The 21,868-nt window shown below is 38.5% G+C and overlaps 1 protein-coding gene across 1 annotated transcript in view; it reads left to right on the top strand.

The window, feature by feature from the left end:
- Positions 1 to 21,207, top strand: part of commd10 (COMM domain containing 10) — a 58,395-nt gene extending 37,188 nt beyond the window's left edge. Inside the window, exons 6-7 of the mRNA XM_004072201.5 lie at positions 20,573 to 20,632; positions 20,754 to 21,207. Of these exons, the coding sequence (XP_004072249.1) occupies positions 20,573 to 20,632; positions 20,754 to 20,792 (99 nt within the window). The 3' untranslated portion in view covers positions 20,793 to 21,207. The remainder of the gene's footprint in view (positions 1 to 20,572; positions 20,633 to 20,753) is intronic.
- Positions 21,208 to 21,868: the final 661 nt, after the last annotated feature.

Genomic DNA, 21,868 nt, shown 5'->3' with positions numbered 1-21,868 from the left:
AAAGTTCTGGCTTATTTCAGTTTGTTGTGTTCGAGACAGAAGATGCAGCAGATCTAAAAGCTAGTTTCCCAAGGTCCTATCACACAGGAAACAAGCAAATGTTATTAGTCACTTGAACAAAGAGCATAATGACTGATTGACCTTGGCAGGAGAGAACCTAAATAGATGGAACAAGGCCAAGCTGAGTTTTGCTGATCAGTCCTCCAATGGGGATACCTTTGGATGCTCATTGAGGGCCACTTTGCTCTGGTATACAGTTCAAATTCACATTCAACTTTATTTATATACCGTAGCACTTTTTTCTGCTAAAAAGCATCTCAAAGTGCTTTAGTGCTTTACATCATAAAATAAATAATAGTAAGATTGAAAAAGTTGTTAAAATAGAAATCATAACAAAAAATAAATAAAAACACATAAAAACCCAACACACATCCCACATACACAATCAAAATAAATTAAATGAATTATCAATAAGATTAATAAAATCAAATTTAAACATGTTGACATGTAAAATTTACGTAAAAGCTATACTAAAAAGATGAGTTTTGATTTTTTTTCTTAAAAGCCTCCACAGTGGATGAATGAGAGGACGACAGCCTGCTATAAACCACCAAGCACATATGCAGGGTTTTGAGACGGAAGGCTTTTTACAAAACATCCCCATAGTCCAACAAAGATAAGAAATGGGCAGACACTCTGAGTTCATGTTTTCTGAGGGGAAAACCTAATTTTATTTCTCTGACAGAATCCAAGCTTCACCCTCAGCTTACAGATCAAATTTGCAAAATGTGCCTAAAAAGACCAGTTTTGATCTGATGAAAATCTGAGGTGCAAAGTGCTTAAAACCGTTTTTATGCATTTACTTTGGATAGTTTTTACCAGTTTGAACTATTTATGTGAAAATACCACGACTTAAATTTTCTCAGCACTGAACGTCAATTTTAGTGAGTGCAATGAGATTGAACAGCTGAGAAGGCCAGCAGTAGGTACTGGGTAACTGAGGAGGAGCAACAGTAAAGGATCCTATCATCGCCATACAAGTGATATACATATATATATATATATATATATATATATATATATATATATATATATATATATATATATATCACTGTATATATATTTGACAAATTACCTTATGAGCATAAATAAAAAACAGAATGAGACTTTAAATTGAGTCTTGAGGTATTCCTTTTAGATACCTAAAAAAAACAAAAGGTGGATCTATGCATAATACAACAATCAGTAATTGTTGAGTTTAGTTTTGTATGGAAACATTTAACATTTTTAATTTACATACAAATTTGGATCCATGCCTTTAGCTTGACCTGCCCTATAAGCTGCTTGACCGTTTCAGATGTTTGTTCACCTCTCGGCTGTGCCAGGTCTCCTCTCCTGAAAGTGTCAGGCTAATTAGGACACATTTCTGGTTGTGTTGAGGCAGGCAATAAAGATTTTGGACGTTAAGAAAAGGCCAGCATTATTCAAAGATGCAAGAGGTGATGGAACAACAGAGGAATGATGGAGCAATTTTAAAACCATGAACAGAAAAAAGAAAAAACGCAGTTATAGACATTCAGGGTAACATAATTTATAATTTACCACACAAAGGTTCTTGTATCTTCTCCAAATTGAGTCCATCTTCTCCTCACCACTTATCTTTTACTTTGGTCTCTGCCTGCTTTTTAGACTGTGAAATGGAGAGTATTTCCCCCGTTTCTCTCTGTATGTTAATGAAGCGCTAATCTGTTCCTGAGCGAGAGCCTTAATGAGGGCGACGTGCTCCTTATTCTGCAGGCTAGCTCCTATTAAGCTACCATTATGGAAATAGCTCTGTACTTCGTGCCGTCCAGGGACTGGACTCAAATGTATGCCTTATTTCCACTTTTGAAGCTTTCTTCTCGTTCCTTAACAAGGTTGGGTGTTCCTCAGAGGGAGCCCGCTGCAGATAAACAAACAGTAATGACGAGCACAGGGAGAGGCTTCACACACTTTGAGGTCTGGCCTTTTTCAGATGCTGAATACTAGCAGAGCAAAATAGGCCACTGAGGAGAAATTTTTGGAGAGTATCATACGTCTATTCAAAAATATGCAAAAGTTGGCCACGTTATCATTATTTAACATTATAATGATTTGTAGGGCTTTTTTTTAATTGCGCTGGCACCTAATTCATCTTGTAATCTCCTGCTATTTTATGAAGTACATTAAGAAACTGAATTAACAGGGATTACTTACATTATTTTCCACTGAATTAGTGCATTCCGTTCATTGCGTCTCATCCCCCCACCGTTAACGCCTGCTGCTGATGATAATTCTTGGCTTTATTTAAAGAAACGCCCAAACCAGATTAAAAGTAAGAACAGATGCTGCTTGAAGCTGAAGACATTTCAAAGCTCAAATCAAAGGATATTTTCATTTTATTCGTTTTGCATGTATCTAGGCCAGCCCAGCCCCTGACACTCCCACAGACCACATATGAGAGGTGCTGGGGTGGGTGACTGGAAAATAGATTTACCCTTTTACTGGCTTTGATCAAAACTACACTTTTACATTCAGCTTTTACTCTTTTTCTTCCTCTCCTTGATTATTCTCGCATATTTTTTGTGCCATTATTTGTTATTTAAGTAATACATGTGTGTTAAATTACAGTATGGGCATTAACCAACCTTCACACCATTCTAACTTTCTCTTTTGTTTGTGGATCACACATTTGTCAGGTCACCTTTGATCACTGTGGAACAGAGAAAATGATGCTACATCATAAATATGTTACAAAAGCAGATGCTCTGCAAGGTCCTAAAACAGATCTGGCCAACTTTTATATTTTTATTCTTGTAGTTTAGCTATTCTCCTAATTTCAAAAAGCACTCACTCAATCATTTCCTTGTTTTACCTAACTTTAGCAAGACTGCATGCTGTTTCCCTATACCTCCCTTAAATTCAAATGACTTACAATAAAGCAGACTTTTACAAAAACAAATTCTACCTTCTTAGCTCTTAGTTTACATACAAAGTTGTGAAACTTTAAAATTAACAAATGTATTAACTGAACCGTACCACTTTTTTGATGTAGTGGGCAAATGTCTGTTTTTCTTACAGAATGTTTTTTTTTTGTCTTCATTTTTTTTCAGTTGAGGGGATATTTATGTGTTGTCAAATAAATCTAAGTGTTATCTTTAATTTTGGAACCACTTTTATTTGTGCAATGCTTAACTCCTTGAATCCTTACATCAACTTTTGTTAGTCAATAAAATATTTGTATGTAGTTTCTGCAGGAGTTGAGAAGTTTAATAATACTTTCCCCATTTTATTTTATATTTTAATTTGTTTTATTCAAACATTTTTGTCAGGTCGTAGTAAAGATTATTGTTTACACTGTGTGTAATTTTTAGAGAAAATTTTGAGATGGTTATTTTTGATTTGAAATATCAATTTTTCCTTTGAGTCGTAACAAATAAGTAGCCGGGATTTCCTCCCAAAAGCTTTCTAAATGATTATTTTTCAGAACATATGTTCGCTTATTTTGCTGCCGTGCCTTAATTGGAGCTTTAACTAACGCAAGTTATAGGATCTGGCTAATACATAAATGTATATGAGAAATGTTATTTTTATTTAAAAAACCCACAGTTTTATAAACATACTTTGGCTTATAAATTAGGAATTACCATAAAAGCTTGCAAGATCGATTTGTCATAATTTTTAGCAGATATAAATCCACATTTGGATGAGGCAGTGAAACTGTGTCTAATCAATAGAGCAGGCTTTTCTCCCTGATATATAAGTTTAGACTTAAAGGCTGTTGTGCCGCTGGCAAGCCAACAGCCGCAGAATATGGAAGATGATTCTGTGCAGACGTAACTAGAAAGCTGATCAAAGAAAAGCTCTGTTTCTACTCTGCAATGACCACAATATTGGGAAAGGAGAATAGTGGATGAAGATTGTTCCTATTTCCTCAGAGAAGAGAGTTAAAGAATCTTCTGCGGTTGAATAATTATCGGGCTGTACTGTATCTCCCCATGGGGTTCATGAAGGGAGCAGGGAAACTGGAACATTTGTCCCTCAGTTTTACAAGAATCCCTATCAGTACAGAAAGAACTTTATTGTCTTTAACCCCATAAATATGTTTTTAATTAAAGTTGTGGCTTCTGAACGGCTTTCCTGAAGGATGTGGTGAGGATGTTGATCTCAGTCATTCTCAGTTGGCTCACAAACAGCACAGAGGAGCCCAAATATCCTCATGGGTCCTCTAAAGCTCCACCATTGAACTCCTACTGCAAAATGTGAGTTTGATAAGCACAAACAAATATTTGAGCCTTCTTGAAAGTTTGTTTAGTAATATTGGTACATGATGAACACAGAAACTTGAAACTCTTCCCCCTAATCTGCTTTTGCCTCGGTAAATAATTTTTAAAAAATGGATTAGATTTATCTGCACTTGTCCAGACACTCAAAGTGCTTACAATGTCTCAATTATTCATTTGCTCCTCATGTATATTTGGTAGAGGATGAGGCATGGCTGCCAGTACGGCCCCTCTGACCATCGCCAGGACATTTATACGCATTCACACACCAGTGGAGCCTCACTGGAGGCAGGGAGGGTAAAGTGTCTTGCCCAAAGACACAACGACAGTTGACTGGGGGAGCGGGGATTGAGCTGCCGACCCTTCGATCATTGGACGACCTGCTCAACCTCCTGAGCCACCGCCGCACCCAGGTGTCAAATCCCAGTTACACCTTTGAGCTAAAGGCCGTGTAACACAGCCACTACGTACATTTTGCGCATTATGTCTGTGTGACAGACATAATGCATAAGATATCTGTCGATGGTTTTGCCCGACGGGTCTTTATGTGAAATTGGTTTTGAGCTGTTAAAATGTTTTGGTTTTCGCGTATTTTATGTAGTTTACATGCAATTACTATGTAAATCTTACGCAATTGTGCATGATTTTTGTGAGATGTATACACACATTTGTGGCTTTCCACAACAGTCTTGCTTATCCACATATCTCTAATGGACTTTTCATGCATGTACTACGCATGATATGTGCGCGTATATGGCGCACATATCACGTTCAAATTACGCAATTGGCGCAGAAATTACTACTGTATGACATATAAACAGCGCAATAATCATACACGTTCATTTTCTACGCTGATTTATGTGTTATTTGCGTGGTTTATTTGTACTTCTGTGGTCTTATCGTGGTTTATTTGTGATAAAAATTTCACGTAAAGACCACAACTTTTACACTTTTCCTACTTATATTCACGTTTGTCCAAGTTTCATCTGTGCAAAATACACAAGGCTGTATGACAGCCCTAAGGTTTTAGCTTGTGTAAAGAATTGACAGGTATTTCTCTGTTTAAAGCCTGAAAACAACTCTAAATTGTTGTAAAACCTCTTATTTCGCTAGAATATTTTTTAAAGGTGTCCTTACACTTTGCCAATTTAAAAAAAACATTTTTTTTTGCTTATCCTCAAAAAGTATGTGTATTGCTGTGTTGTTATTTACATTGTGGGCCTCAGAACAACAGGGCTTTTAGGTCTTTGAGTTACAGAAACACAACTCTAGATGCTGTGTGTATTTGTGTGAAATGCCTGCAGTCAGAGAGTGAGTGAGTTTCTGTCATTCAGCTTCATTGAGAGACCAACTGGAAGGACACAATCCCAGCTTTGTGTGCGCGTCCTGCTGCTATTCTCTGTACTGTACTGAAAGCTCTCTTGGGAGTCAGGCGTGTGAAAATCCCTCCCTTTGCCCACCTAGAGACTTTGAGCAATGTATCTCTGTGTTCATGCTAGACAGAGAGAGTAGCAGTGTGAAAATCATAGCGATGTGTGTGTGTGTTGCTGTGTGTTTTCTCTTGTGTAGGTTGGGATGTGGTGGGTGAAACGGAACACTGCACAACAAACAGCCACTGTCTGTGTTGGACATCATAGAGAGATCCTGTATTCATCTTTTAATTTATTAACTGTGGAACATAATGACCTGGCAAATGGTCCCTTTTATAGTTTTCTCTAACTTTTCCAGACTTTACGACTTTGATCTGCACCCTACCTCTAAACCTTTTCATCATATAAAGCTCTCTTGGCGATTCTCATGGCACGTTTTGACACACCGAAGTTGGAAATTTAATGATGTGAACTTTTCTATTTCGTAGTGTTCTGTAAACAGTAAGTTTTGAGAAAAAATGTTGAAAAACCCAAAATTTATGGTTTCAAATTTGTGTCGTGAGAAATATTTATAAAGTTTAGTTTGGCTTTCTGGCATAGCCCCAATGCAATATGCAACATGAAAATTGTATTTTAAACATTTACAAAAACATTTCTGCTGATTATTCAAATACAAACAGAAAACATTAGTGGGCTTTAATATTTGATCTCATGGTGCATTATATTTTTACTTTCATACCAAAGTTCAATTACTGAAAAGAAGTTACTTAAAAGCACAACTACAATATATATATATATATATATATATATATATATATATATACATGTATACATTTTTCACAAGTCCAAAATAGTCTTGATTGCAATCAAAACAACATTAGGACGAACTCTTTAATTCAAATCTTTGGCTAAGACGTTTGATTAAAAAGCAAGTCCATCCATCCATTCATTTTCTGAGCCTGATGAATTTATTTCAGTGAAACCGGGTTGCTGGAGCCTATCCCACCCACTGGTGGGCAAGTACACCCTGGACAGGTGGCCAGTCTATTGCAGGGCCACGCTAGCATTTTAACACTTCAGGACAATTAAGCATCATCAATTAATCTCTGAAGCATGTTTTTGGACTGTTGGAGGAAACTGGAGTGACAGGAAAAAACCCATACATGCAAGACGAGAACATGCAAATAGAAAGGTCCTACTTTGGATTGAACCTGGGCCTTCTCACTGTGAGGTGAGAGCGTTGACCACTGCGACACCATACAGCCAACAGCAAGTCATTTTTTTAAAAGTATTTTTTTAGCCATAACATTTTGCAATTGTTACTTAAATAATCTAGTGGGTCATCTGTGTAAGATCCAGTGCCTATAACTAAAGTCAACAGGAGATAAATCTGTGGTTCATGAGGTTCCAATTGGCCAATTTATGCCCTAATATAACATCAGTCTGTTATAATGGAAGTGTTTTTCCAGATGCAAAGGTTTGAGTACGCCAACTAAAATTAGTAACCAAAATAGAGGAAGACAAAAAAAAAGCCCCATTGAGGTAGGAAGATATCTGGCACTAACATCACTGTGTCTTCCTGTTTTCTTTTCTCGGCTCTGGGATTCTGATTTGAATGGATCCGACACAAGGAGCCTTTCATCATAAACAAGGCGCTCATGTCCATGTTGTTTTGCCAAATAGCATGGGAAGAGTCGAAAGGCATATGTGGGAACTGTAGGGTTGGAAGCCCGGTCACGTCTCATTGTGCCCTACCACAACACAGGATGGGGTGGATTCCAGTTTGGATGGATGGTGCACGAACACAAGCAAATAACGATTAAACACATGCACTTCCGCGGGACTGACAGGACATAGGTGACCTCATCCACGTGAAGCAAAACCACAGGCAAAATATCCAGCATCCAATTCAGTCCACCGCGAAGGAGGTTATTTGTTTAGCCACAGGCGCTGCCTCCTGCTGCTGGTGGTAAATGTCAAGCCTCATCATTACTGAATTCGAATTTAGTGTACAATTTAGCTCTGTAGTGGCAGTGTTGTTCAGCTAAATTATTTGTAGCTTTGTTCTTTAAGTTTTTCTTTCTTTGAGTTTTTTTTGTCCCCGTTTTCTTTTTTCTTGCCTCCACTTAGCACTGTAGATAGTGTCTTCTTTTCAGGGGATCGCATATTGGAGAGATTGATTCACTCTTCGCTTCCGCTGTACTTTCTTCTGTACTTTCTTCCATCTGTCTGCCTTTTCGGTTTTGGTATTTGTTTGTGTTTGTGGCCTTGCCTCCCTGAGCATGTAGACATGTGCCCTGTTCTTCCTCTAATTGGTTCTCTGTATTCATGAGGGGATGCAGAGAGAGACAGCGAGGCTGCAGCCAAAGCTGACTCTTAATAAATGTCAGTCCACAGCTGGGCTATGGACCGACGGCTCACTGATGGGCTGCTTATTATAAAGAGGCAGTTAATGCAAGAGGAGACAGCAGCTGAGGCGAAGTTTCACAGATAAAGAAGAGGAATGCATCTAGGAAGGAGGGGGGGGGTGGAAAAGGGAAAAAGATGAGGCAGAAATCAGAAATACTCCTGCAGGAAAACCTCACCTCGTGCCGTTGTGGCTTAAGGGCAGTGATTGTGAAAGCGCCTGGTGCGTCTGACCGGAGGGAGGTCACACACAAGCAGGGATGGACCTTTTGTTCGTCTCAGCAAGCTTGTGATTTACGTGCATTTTTCCCCCTGTGCTATAGAGTGAATACATGTTTGTTGCCATTCAGCAGGGTTTGTGCAGCTCTTTGTTTGTGTCTGCAGGGGGATTGTTAGGTATGTGTACATGTCTGGTGTACTTCCACATATTCATCCTGTCAGACTTGGAGTGACTCCTCTCCTCCCAGCACCTGTCTTCTCACACAAGTCCCAAGATTGTTTATTATCCCTCCCACTGCTTTTTGTCTGATTGTTTCAAAGTCAAACAGTCCCTCCCCGACATTTTTCTCAGTATTTATTTTTTTATGGTTTATTCTACATAAAAGCGTTAAGAAGACGATTTTATAGAAATTAATGAATAGAAAAATACATTTAACTTTAGAGTACAGTCTTTACTTGCCCATTTTTTCCTTTCAAAAGTAATCTGATTAGACTTGCATCTGGGAAATGGTTTATTTTACCAACTCTTATATACGTTTGGTCGCGCCTGAGTTTGTGTGCATTTAACAGCTTGTTCTCATTTATGCTCAATGTACCAGAGGTGACTGACAGTTTGGCATGTTTGGCTTTGGCCGCCTTTATTTGTTGCAGTCAGTAGGCTTTTTTTTTCTGAATAGCAGGCGTTTTTGAGTCCCCTGTCTGTCACTGTGCAGGGGCTTCAGGGCGGTTTTGTGGACAGTTGCTCATACCCGAACCCCTCCCTGCAGCCTCCATGTTTACTGCATACGGGACTACTTCAAGCTGTTTTTGAACGGTTTGGATCCTAAAGGGGTTCGGATTAAACAAGAATCCTTAGTTTTCATTTCTGTTTTCTTTTTATTTGTTGAGATCTGGACCATTAAAAAAAGAAAAGACTAACCCTGCTTTTGCAAATTGCTGTTTTTTCTGTTGGATAAAAAAGAAAAAAGTACTGTGGTAATTGCTTAACCCAAAGCCTCTACTACCAAGAATTCCTAATAAGGTTCTAGGTCTAATTTACTGTTCACGTAAAAGAAAATGTCCCCCTGCACTTCTCTGGTGTCAATGGAGCAAGGTTATTATGCAGTTTAGCTAAGTTTCATTCTACTTTTAAATTTTAGTAACGTTTCCAAGGTTTCAAAAATGTATTGTTATTCGTATTATTTTTTTAGAATATGTGGGTGTAAAGCTCTTTTTCCTTACTCCACTTTTGTTGGATTTTAGGAACATAAAAACCATCAAACAGTAGCATTTTTGCAAAGTGCCTTTTTTTCCAAAAGTAAAACTCTAAAAAGGCCTCTTGCATTGTGGAGCCAAAAGAAAAAATGACAAAAAATGTGTTAATTGGCAAACCTCTAAAAGTTAATGTCCAGATTCTAAAACAAAATGTTTGCCTTAGCATTGATTATTCTGTTCTTTTTTAAATGAAACTTTGATATTTTTCTACAAGCGGATACATGTTTATAATTTGTTAGACTTGTTGGGTTTTTTGGGGGTAAATTGCAGTTGTTATAATCTAGTGCAGATAAATGCCAATCCTTTTGTCATTTGTTGTGTTGCTAAATGCTAAATGAATTGCATAATAGAAGAGTGCAGCATGGCTGTATCCGATAAATTCAGATTTTAATACATACTGACATTTTCCAAATGTTAGGAGTCAGACATTAGTGTGTTATGGCAGCCATTGCTTGTTTACAACATGTCGTAAGATTACATATTTATTTAACAAGTTGTTCAATTGAGTTAGATTTGATTGGCATAATTAATAGGAAGCTGTTTAATAGAGGAAAAAGCTTCAGGCTGAAAGACCTCAGTATCGTCTAGTTCATTGTTACCCTTCAGTAATGCTTACAAACCTTATCTCACTTTTTTCTCTGCTGCTCAGCCTCCAGTCATAAAACTCTTTCTTTCTTTTTAATCTATTTCAGAACATTTCAAGTAGTCTATTTAATTATAATAATGTAGTTTTTAATTCAATTCAATTCAATTTTATTTGTATAGCCCAAAATCACAACAACAGTCGTCTCGATGGGCTTCGAAGTAAAACATGAAATCAAAAGGATCACGAATACAAAGAGTTCAATAGAAAAATACTAAAATGAACTAACAAACTGACTAAGCTATACTGGCATCCCTGCCCTTAGACCCCCCTTCGCGGTAAGGAAAAACTCCCCAAAAAACCGGATTCCGGAAAAAACGAAGAAACCTCAGGGGTGCCCACATGAAGGAGGGATCCTCCCCCAGGACGGACAGGCGATTTACCAGAACTCTTAGAGAAGAATTAACTTATCTAAATCTACAACTACATATATAAAAGTCCAGCAGACGAGCTTCATCCAGCCGTGGTTGTGGGGACAGTCAAAGGCGCGAGTCGAGCCGGAGACAGGAACCACAGCCAGGTGTAGGAGCAGGAGCAGAGACGAGGTACTCGGTCAGGTACAGAGCAGAGACGAGCCAGAGATGAGCCAGAGGCAGGATCCACAGCCAGGTGTAGGAGCAGGAGCAAAGGCGAGGTAAACGGTCAGGAACTGGAGCACGGATGAAACAACTGGAGTCTGGAAGCACTCCCACTCCCCAGGAGGGAAGAGGAAAAGAGGGACAATACATGAATCGCACTGTACCAGACAGAGGCATGGAGAACTAAATGATAAATTATGATCAAGAATAGAGGAAAGGAAGGGTAGAAGTAGAAAAGAAAAGAGGACAGAACCCCAGTGCACCATAGTTACCCCAGCTTCAACTTCTAGCAGCCTTTTAAAAGAAATAGTTATTATTAAGTTTAATTTAAACAAATTAACATTAAGTTAAATAATCTCTGAATATTAACTAGTCTGACAATAAGCCTGTCCAAATAGGAATGTTTTCAGTCTAACTTTGAATGTAGAAACTGAGTCGGCCTCTCTTACATGAGCTGGGAGTTTATTCCATAAGACAGGGGCTTGGTGGCTAAACGCTCTACCTCCAATTTTAGGCAAAATCAAAAAGCCTGTGTCGTTTTTTTAGGACATAGTTTCTACAGAGTGGCAGGAGTTCATTTGAAATTTGCCTACGAGTTGTGGCCGGGACTGTTGGACAGTGACTTCCCATCATCCCTTCATTTACACACCTTCCTACTATCTTACAGCCCCTCACAACCCCAAGCTAACATTAGCGGTGCAACAAAAATGCCGAGCAATATTGGAGCTATTCAGCCGTACAGTTTTGATCCAGATGCCAGCTCGGACGAGGTAAACAAAAACGTGAGTGGATCTATTTGTCTACAAATAGATTTATCAGAACGGAGCGGAGCAGGGAGCTTGTGGCCTGCCGATTGTTATTTGCACTTATACCATGGTCCAGGTAAATACTTTATTCTGATTGACTGCTAGGTGTGGATTAAAAAGTGATAACGCACAGGGATAATGCACACCTAAAAAAGAAGTACCGCTCACAAAGCTTCTATTATGTTTTAAATCACTGCGCTGGCTTCTTTAAAATAAACTTTAGCTTCATCGTCTGGACAAAAACAAGTGGTAAGAGGTGAACTTTCTCTCTGAACTGATGCTTTATTTACACCCATCGTGATGATCAGCATATACATCGCTTTCCTTTGCTGTTGAAGTCGGCGCTTTGTCATGTTACCGTACTTGGTAACAAATAGTCCGCTTTTTGTGAAAAAAAGTGATCCAAACTGAAACAATAACAAGAATAAAGTTATAAAAACTGATTGAATATTTATTCATTTTGTAAGTGACCATTGTATAAGCAGGACAATGGGCTTAAAAGTCTGCATTATCAGAAATTGATGCACCTCGCGGAAGCAACCATCCTCCTCTTCGTGTCAGATGGTTCAGGCTTAAAACTCAGTTTTGATCTCAACTTTATATACTGTATATATAGGTATATATATATATATATATATATTCATTGGAGTGGGTCTTTAACCCTTGTGCTATCCTAGGCACTGTAACATTGGGAGTTGGGTCATCTAGACCCACTAGACAGTGCGCTGAACCTTTATTCTTCAATGATTTGTGAACCTCACTGGTGTCCATGGATTACATGAAATCTTTACACCTTTATCCACCTTTGTCATGGTAGGGAGAACACATCGATACAAGGGTGGGGTCTTCTAAGATAGCTAAAGGGTTAAACTTCCCTCCATAGCTGCTAGAATATAAATTTCAGTCAACAATGTTTGCCTGCCGACTGTTAGTGGAGTCTGTAATGTAAAGCATTCATTGGTTTATTCTTCCTCTTGACCGCCGCTTTCCTTTCAGGAATTTCCACTGCTACTGTCACTCCAGAGTTTCAAGCAGCTTCAGTCCAGGCTGCTTTCATTTGTTTCTGCTCACTGTTGGAATGAGCAATCAGATGCTACCACAGCAGGCCTGTGTCTCTGCACCTTCAAGACACTCTGGAAGACTTTCCTCAGGGAAAACTGACATCTTCAGCACACTAATATGATCAAACAGCACTTACCTTTAACTTCCATGCATGCTCTGCCTATTGATTTGGTGTGTAATGTGTATATCATCATTTCCAAAGCTTGAATGTTGTTTCTCACTAATAACATACTTTGGATAAATGGGTCTGTTAGATGACTGAATACATCAAACTGGCATTCTTCCCACCCACCTGAGGTGCTTAAGGTGGGCCAATGTTAACAGGGTGTATTAGACACATGGACAGACATGACTGATTTGACACACCTTTTACACAAAAGACAACAGCCGAGATCTTTGCTTAAACAAAAAAAGCAGTTTTCTAAGCACAGCTGACTGTCAGTTTGAGTGTCTGTAAACCATGTAGCTGCAGAAACATGGACACAAACATCAGAAACATCCCTGCAGGAGGGGATTTTTTAGAAAAGACAAAGATTGAAACAAAACTTTCTGTTTTTTAGTTCTAAAATGAAGAACTTAATTTGTATTAATATAAAAATGTGTTACGATGGGTTTGGGGAAAAAACAAAACCTCTACCCAGTTGCATCCACGCATGCAAAACCAAGCTCAAGCGTGTCCCTCCTGAGTGACTTCTGGTGATCATCCATCATCCAGATGACAGAATGCAGCTCCGTCAGGGAGAGTTTGTGAACGCACAGACAGAAAGGTGACAGACAAGCTGTGAAAGAATTGCAAACTGTACGTTTTTTGACAGACACAACTGCACAAAGAGTTGACCGACAACAGGGTTAGAAAAGTAGCCAAGCATGCAGACAAACTGTTATCACTCATCTCATTTTGTTTTCTTCTGTTTTTACATTTGTACCCATGGAAACGTTGGAATTTACAAACAAACTTTATGGTGGTTTGATTGATGACTGTCTGGCTGTCTAGTGAAGCAAAGCCATACAAGTTTGTATTTGTGTAAAAACTACAGTTATGGCAACCAAAAAATGGGTGTATTTGTTTAGTGTATGTCTGTGTTTGTGTATCTATATGTTTAGACTTACCAAACTCGGACAGCCTCATTCTCCTGTGATTTTTATCTTTCACTCTGTCTATTTATCAGACGTTGTCAAGATTTCTCTGTCTGGGAGAGGTTGACGACCGAGCAACGAGTCCAGTTGGACAAACTGTCAGGAATGTCTAAGCAGAGGAATCGTAATGCTCCTAGGTCACTGAAGACATCCCTTTCTGTAAAATCATCAGCTGGTGAAAGTACAGCACCTTTTCATTCTCAGGACTGTTATCTTTTCATGCTGGAAATAAATGTAAAAGATAAAATAGAATGTTAAGAATAGGTCACTCTCATTACAGAAGTGCAACTACAACAATTCAAGATCTTTGAAATTAATGTTTGCACTTTATATTTATTAATTGTCGTAAATTATGTCACTCCACCACATTTTTTTACATGTCCATTTATGGTATCATGACAGTTATCATTAACTTAATTAAAAAAATAAAAACCATACATGTAAAAATCTTTTTAGTTCTTACATTTTCACTGTAAAGCAGAAAGAGCAGTGGAATCGGTGTTTATGGCATTCTTGTTACCAGAAGGAGCAGGAACCTTTTTGCTTTGTAGATTCAGAGCTGCACTGCATCTGTGATCAAGTCGGATCCTCTGCTTGTTAGAGGAAATTAAAAATGACCAAGAAACAAAATGGAGAAGCTATAATTGTTAACATCACTCAACTTATTTTTTCTCAGTTTCTTTTAGGAATTAAATGATCTGATGGTGTTTTATTTCATCAAGATATCATAATTTGAAATAAAGTTTCCACCATATATACTCAAAAACTAAAAGAGTCTGTACGTTTAACTTTTTCAGTTTTTACAGCCATGACCTGGTGTGAATATGACACATGTCTAGATAAACCGACAAGCTCTGGGTTAAAGGTGCTCCTTATGGGCCCCATCCAGCCCTGCAGAAACAGCCATAACAGCCACCAAAGGGACCTGGTTTTCTTTCCTACCTTTAATGTTTTTGACACGACTGGGTCCTGGCAATTTCAGCAGGTCTGACAGTATCAGCAGGATAAGGATTTCATGTAGGTAAACGTGTGGTAGCTGCAGAAATGTGAATCTTCCTCCTGCCTGAGGGTTAGGCTGACTAAAGACTGAAGCTTCAGGATTAAACAGGGCTCCCTTTTTATTACAAGTTTACACTGCTGTTTGCAGCAATGCTAATTATGACAAAGTTCTAATTTCTCATAATTAATTGCAACATGTTCCAGAGATGCAAATGCAAAGAAGCTCACGGACAGAAGACAGCACAAAAAACGAACTGAATTAGTTAGAACTCATCAACTAAGATGAAACGAAGAGCAACATCAATAAAGACCTTTAAAAGTCTATAGAATCAAAAACCTCAAGTTTGTTGCATGAAGTCAGTTGTAAGATATTTAATCAATACGTGAGTTCTTGTACTTTACCTACAATTGTTTATTTATACGCATCTACAATGCAATTCAATATTTTGCTTTCTTCCAAACACATTGATTGGCACTTCACATCGACACATGGGCCTTATTTCTTTTTTTTGCAGCTGCTGGATATTGACTCTTTCCATTCATGTTCCATTCATGCTGCACCAAGGCAAATGTGTGACATTCAGCTTTCTTGATATTTTACCAAAACCTTTGAAATCACACAAAATAGATGAGAATTAACGTTTGTCTTTAAAACAGGTTTGTTTTAAGATGCAGTCACTGAATGTCACTATGCCATTCATTTCTTCCCTCCACGCTTCATCTTTTTTTTTTTGTGTGCCAACTCTCAGCTCCGCTGTCCCATCATCCCCTCCGTGTGCTTCTTAGTCCGAACCATTTCAGTTTCTTAGAAGCACTTATGAAACCAAATTAAGTTTAAAAAAAACTTGGCTATGACAAGGGCATCAGATGTGTGCTATACTTTACTTCACTCCAGTAAATAATTGATGGGGAGCTCCATTTTGCTCCAACCCAAACCCATTCACAAAATGTCCTTGTGGTATTTCACTTCCAAGTGTTGCACTGAACACCACAGTCATATAAAACTGATGCATCTGATACTTCTCTGCATTTGATCAAATAAGGGCAAAGTTTTCCCTTATTTGTTTTTTTTCTTTCTTACTTCTTGTGAGACTAAATAGACACTTTTTGGGCGGGTTCTTCTTCTTTCACTCCAAATGTAGCTTCAGTGTGGTCTTGTATTGCAGACTATCATTTAAAAAAACAGGGAGTAGCAGGATTAAAAGTTATGTGGTCCCCAATCCCCGGGCCGCGGACCGCTATTGGTTTATGGGACAGTTGGTACTGGGCTGCAGGGCAAAAAAGAAAAAGAAAAACACCCACCTTTTTCCTGTTTTATTTATAATCTGATTCTGAAGGTCTTTTTCGTAAAGCTACTGATTCTCTCCACTACATCTGACTTATTCTTGACGCATGTCAAATCTCTCTGTTACCTGTCAAAAATCCCTCCGCCACTTTTCCAAAGTGGCAGTGCCGACCACTAAATTGACACCTCCAAGCAAGCAAAGTTAACATAAAACTAAGGTATTTTGGAAAATTTAATTTAATGTGTGTCAATATTTCCATGGATTGAAGTGGGCATCCTAATTTTTTTTTCTAGCTTCCAGTTTCCTTTAACGTTTGAGAATAAAATGTATATCTTCATCATCTTTCTTGTCTGTGTCGTTTAAGCAACTTTATTAGCGGCATCCTCTTAACATTAGACAGCCAGTCGCTGAATATTCTGCATTATTCTAATTCTGTGGAAACAAAAATGTTACAATAAATCCATATTTGGAGTAAAGACTACTGGTTCTGGTAAATGCAGCTTTCTATGTTCTTTAAAGTCATAGGCTTCTCTTCTGTTTCCTCACTGGCTCTTTTCTGCGAAAACGAATCCAGTAGTTTTGCAAATTTTCTTCAAAATCAGTTTAAATAAAATGGAAAAAATGTAGTTTTTTTTTTCTTCTCTGTGGCCAGATACTAATCCCTGGGGGATCGGGGACTGATCGTATAGAGTTTGATGATATTATAACTGCTGGTTATACCTAGGGTTTTCTTACTTGCAAAAAAAACCCCATATATTTATATGTTGTTAAAAGTCATTGAATGATTGTCTTGTATTCTTGCTGCACTGTTGTTTTCTTGGCGATAAAGAGGCGGTAATGTGTGCACATATATGTGTGTGCATGATGGCAGCCTGGATGATGCATCCTATCCCCATTAGTGCTAGCCTAGATCTGTCAGAGCGTTGTTGGGTTACTGCCTAGGAAAATCTCAACCCTCAGGAAGAATATGATGGGCCAAACAAACACGCAGAAGTACAAACATGCCCACATCCTCCAGATTTCTCCTGATCTCACAGGCTGCACTTTTCTGATAATCTTTCCAATCTAACAGCCAGTCACATATACGTTTCCACACTTTGATTCTTATGTGTAACGTTTGGTAAGTTTCACTTTTTTTGATGCTCGGTTTTGACTGACACATGTCGAAAACATCACATTTTAACTTCTGAGAGCAGGCTGGTGCTTCTGGATTTCTCGTTGCAATGTTACTGTGCCCCTAGTGCGGCAAAGGGTATTAACCAATATAAATCATCAATCCTCACCGCTTTCTCGTAATACTGTTTATCACTGTGGAGATCAATAAAAGAAGTGTGATATGAGCTGAGATAAGTGCTGCTGGTAATGCAAGCCATTCCTCATTCAGATAATTTAATCACATCTATTCCATCAAAACAAACTAGTTTTCAAAAGTCTCCTGTCATATGTTTTCCTTTTTTGCTCGCTTTGATCTGCATCTTTATGGCATCCCAACTCGCTCAGTTACAGCACATTACCAACGTTTTTCTTTTCTTTTGGGGGCTGGCTGCTGCCGCTGTTTGTAAGTAAACACTGAACTGTCCTACATTTTCCCTTATCGGCGGAGCTGCTGTGCTTTGACAAGAGCTTTGTGCTCGCTTTTAACATCTCTTCTAATTAATTTATCTCTCATTAATGTGCTGTGACACATAGCCTCCCTCTATCAAACCAACCAGTCAGTCTGTTAACTCACAAGCCCCGAAGCCCCCTTTAATCCCTCAGTGTCAGACCTTTGGGAGGAGAACTTCAGATAAGTCAACAGTCAGTCGCTTCACTTGTTGTTTTTCCCTCTCCAAGCATATATTCCCTTTCTCTTTTTGTTTTTCCTTTATCTGTCTTTTTACACTTTCCACTATCCTTACCTGTACAAAAAAGACTATAAATGATCAGAATTCATTGTTGCAGTAAAGCGAGGGTCTTGCTGTAAAACCTGCTCATGTTGATAGATTATTTCCCTCTGATTGGAGGGATGATTACCGGAACGATGGCTGCTCCTTCAAAAGCCTGAAAAAAAGGACAAGCACATAATGAAAATGAAGTCAATTGCTTTATTATAAATTTTAGTGTTTTAAAGTGGAAGACAGATGCAACAAAATGGGGAAAAAAAATATTTTAACTTGAAATTCATGGGCAAAAACCTCTGCTGCTCTTGCCTCATCAGTAATTAAGGGATTTCGTTGTTACCCACACAACAGCCGTGTGTTGTCAAGCTTTGAGCTTTCTGTTTCATAGCCCTATTTCAGACAATGCTGTCAGCTCATTACACTGATTTTCTCTAGACTGTTTTTAAGGTCCAGCCTCAATAAAATAGCTTCCAAAAAAAAAAGGAACTGCATACTTGCAGCAGTTTCCAAACTTTTAAAGATTTTTGAACAATGTTTTTATAATTTATTCAGTTATTTCTCTGTTAAAACTCTTTGTGAATATGTGAAAGTGTGCACCTTTTTTGGCCTGCCCCAGTCAACTGAGTTTATAAAAAAGAATTAAGATGGAAAAAATGTTTGTTAATTTCAAACATGTGTAAAACAAATAAATAGCTGATTTTTCTGCTTTTTATGATTAATAATACAAATAGGATCAAATTGACTGAAAATATAACTATAACATTATTTGTAGTTACTAATTTAATCCACAATATAAAGTTTGAAAATTTATAAACTGTGATTTTCTTGACATCAACTGGTGCTAAAAAACGAATTCAAGTAGAAAACAATTCTGACGGACTAACGGAAGTTAAATGCTTTTATGGTCAAATATGGAAGCTGTTTCCTCCAGGCGATGGGGAAAAGGAGCCATCTGGCTTTTTGTCATCACTTTACATAAGCTGGTTTGGGGGAAACATATGGTGCAATTTGGAAATCTTCTAAGAAAAAATACCTTGATCATTGCAAAACAATGCCAAACCACATTCCTGACGTACTCAAACAGCATTGTCCCATCTGTAGAAAACCGTGGCGGTTAAACTGGCAGCAGCATCACCTGTCATCACCTGAATACATTAGTGAAAGAGTTGGGACACAAATGAGGCAATGCACTTTTAAACTTGTTCTGTGGGAAAATATCTATCTTTAAAATGGGTAATTATGGGCCTCCCTACAGCGTGGGGGCGGGTCTTCCCGAGGGGGCCCTGACTCGTGCCTGGGGCTGGGGCGGAGGGATGGTCAGGACTCCTGGGTGGTGGCGGGCCGCCTGTCTGACGCTTGGGGTGCCCCCCTGGGGCGGTGCCCCTTATTGGGCCCCCCGGGGCGCGGTTGGGAGGCTGCTCTACGGGTCGGGCTGGGGCTTGCACTCTCTACCCCCTGTGCCCCCCTGCTCTTTGGCGTTGGGGGCCGCTGTAGCGGTCCTGCTGGCCCTGCCCGTGGTGGCGAATGCAGGCTATCTTTCTCTATCTGCTGTGCTGTGCGGGTGTTGGGGGGTCCTGGCCGCCGCTGCTGCTGCGATGGGGGCCTTGGTGGGGTTGCGGCTGGGTTCTCTCCCTCTTTTTACTTTACAGCACAGGTGCTATCTCACCTTTGCACAAACAGTTTGCGTAACTGAAGGAAATGTTTCACATGTGTTAGTCTGAATGCATAAGTATGCGTGTGTGAATGTTATTGGTAGTATGTCCAGGTAAACTTGTGTGTGAACACTTTTGGAGCCAACAGGTGTGTTTGTAACGTTTGATGGTGTGTGTGTGTGTGTGTGTGTGTGTGTGTGTGTGTGTGTGTGTGTGTGTGTGTGGACAGGCCCCGTGAGCTTTTTTAATATTAATAAAGTTTAGCTGAAATTACAAAAGGGGTTTATTTAAATAGACATCTGGTGTATCATGAGAAACATAACCCCTGTTGTAAAAGTAAAATATGTCCAACACAAAAGACTTTCAGCTCTCATCTGTTTGCTTAGGTGTTGGACAGGACAAGTTAAAAAAAAAAGTAGTTATTATGTCAGAATATAATTTTACAATATTGAACCTGTCTCAAAAACTTGCATGTATCTTTTCTGCTTTGTTTTTGCGTGTGTTTGTGTAACAAAAGAAAGGATGAGTACATAGAACAAACTTAGTTTTAGCTACTGATATTTTCTCTTTAGTCTGTCTTCATTAAATATTATGGCTTAATTTCAAGACATTCTTTTTTTATTCATACATTTTCAAAAGCAGCTGAAGATTTCCAGGAAATGGGGGCAGCAAGTGAAGCAAAAGGAAAGAACATTGAAGTAAAGCAGAGTGGAGAAGAAACGGTGACGTTTGCTTCTGTTTATTTTTAAGCACTCTGATGGATAAGACTTGGGGATGGTACATGCTGTTCAGAGCACAGTAATAATTAATGAAGGTTTTTATGAAAGAGCACAAGAAGCCAGCTCAGCAAGTTTCAGTTATGACCCTTTTGCTTGTGCTCTTATCTGTTTTTTCTAATCTGCTCTGTTGTTTTCATACACCTGCATCCTATTTTTATTTTGTAGTTAGTTAATGTTGGTCCTCTTCTTTGTCTTTACAGGCTCAGGAGAACGTCTTTGTTGAGTTTAACCACGACGAGCTGCTTAAGTTCTACAAGCAGGTCTGTTTATGACATATGTATATCTTCATTTATATGCTTATTTCTTTTTCATTTCTTCTTCATAATTTTGTCTAAACATTGTTTATCAGGTTCTCAAAAAGTTTTCCTTTTTTTCTTTCAGCTTGAAATGGTGCAAGGACAGTTGGATTCCCTAACTTAATGCCTGGTACTTTATGTGCAAAAAAAAACTGTTAGCGTGACAGTGACTGCTCTTTCAGCAGATAAAAATTCAGAAACTCTTGTTTTTTTCTTTGATTTATTGAGTGATGGGCCAAACAGGGAGTTATTTCGGAGTTCTCTGCAGTCACCTATAAGTTGTTAGTCAGTAAATAAAATGAGATTTTATGGTGGAAAGCAACTTTTCTTTACATCAATATGAATTTCCCTTAAACAAGCTTCTTAGTGGCAATTTTCTATAACCTGCTTTGAGTATTGCTGGATATTTTTTATGTATTACTTACAAAATGTGATATCAAATAACAAACCAATGTATGCAACTTGATACAGAACAAAGTTGTTATGTAATTTTGAAAAAAACAACAACAATGCTATTAAATTTTTCAGTGAAAATGAAACAGCCGTTCAGGCTGTTGTTGTTTAGTTAAGCCTCATTATTTCTAATTAGAACCAACCTGGACCTGGTGGTTCAGCAGATGGGAGTTCTGGGATGCTCTACGGACCTTCGTTGTGTGTTTGTGCGCTGATGGACTCACACTGTATTCTTGTTTGTGTTTTTATCCATGAACAAGGACATATTGACATCAGCGGTGTTGGTAAAGAGGAAGAAGGTGAATCTCAGTGTACCTGCCAGCGAACATATGTCGCAAACACAAGCAGGATCGTCATTCAGCAATAGGATTATTAGCTTTGTGTCTTATCGTAAATACAGGAAATGGGCTATTTAAAATCATTTAGGGTCTGATACTTTCAGGCAATTTATATTAGGAAAAGGTTTAACAGCTTAATTTGTTATTAAGACAATTAAGCTCAAAATATTATTTCTGAGTATTTCTTTATTCGTTGAAAATCAGGAGCCACCAAACAATAGTGTTTACAAAAAAAGGGTATCATTGACAAAGATAATACAATCGGCAGACTACAAGCTCACTGCTCCGCTCCATTCCGATGCATCCACTTGTAGACGACTAGATCCATATATGTCTGAGCTGGCATCAAAACTCAGAATGTTGTTTTGGATAGAACTAATTTTGTTAAGTTGAGGTTGTGAGAGGCTCT

The sequence above is a fragment of the Oryzias latipes genome, chromosome 9, assembly GCF_053564925.1.
Source record: "Oryzias latipes strain Hd-rR chromosome 9, Olatipes_Hd-rR_3.1".
NCBI classification, from domain to species: domain Eukaryota; kingdom Metazoa; phylum Chordata; class Actinopteri; order Beloniformes; family Adrianichthyidae; genus Oryzias; species Oryzias latipes.
Note: the sequence above shows the minus strand (reverse complement) of the source record. Positions and strands in the feature narration are given on the sequence as shown.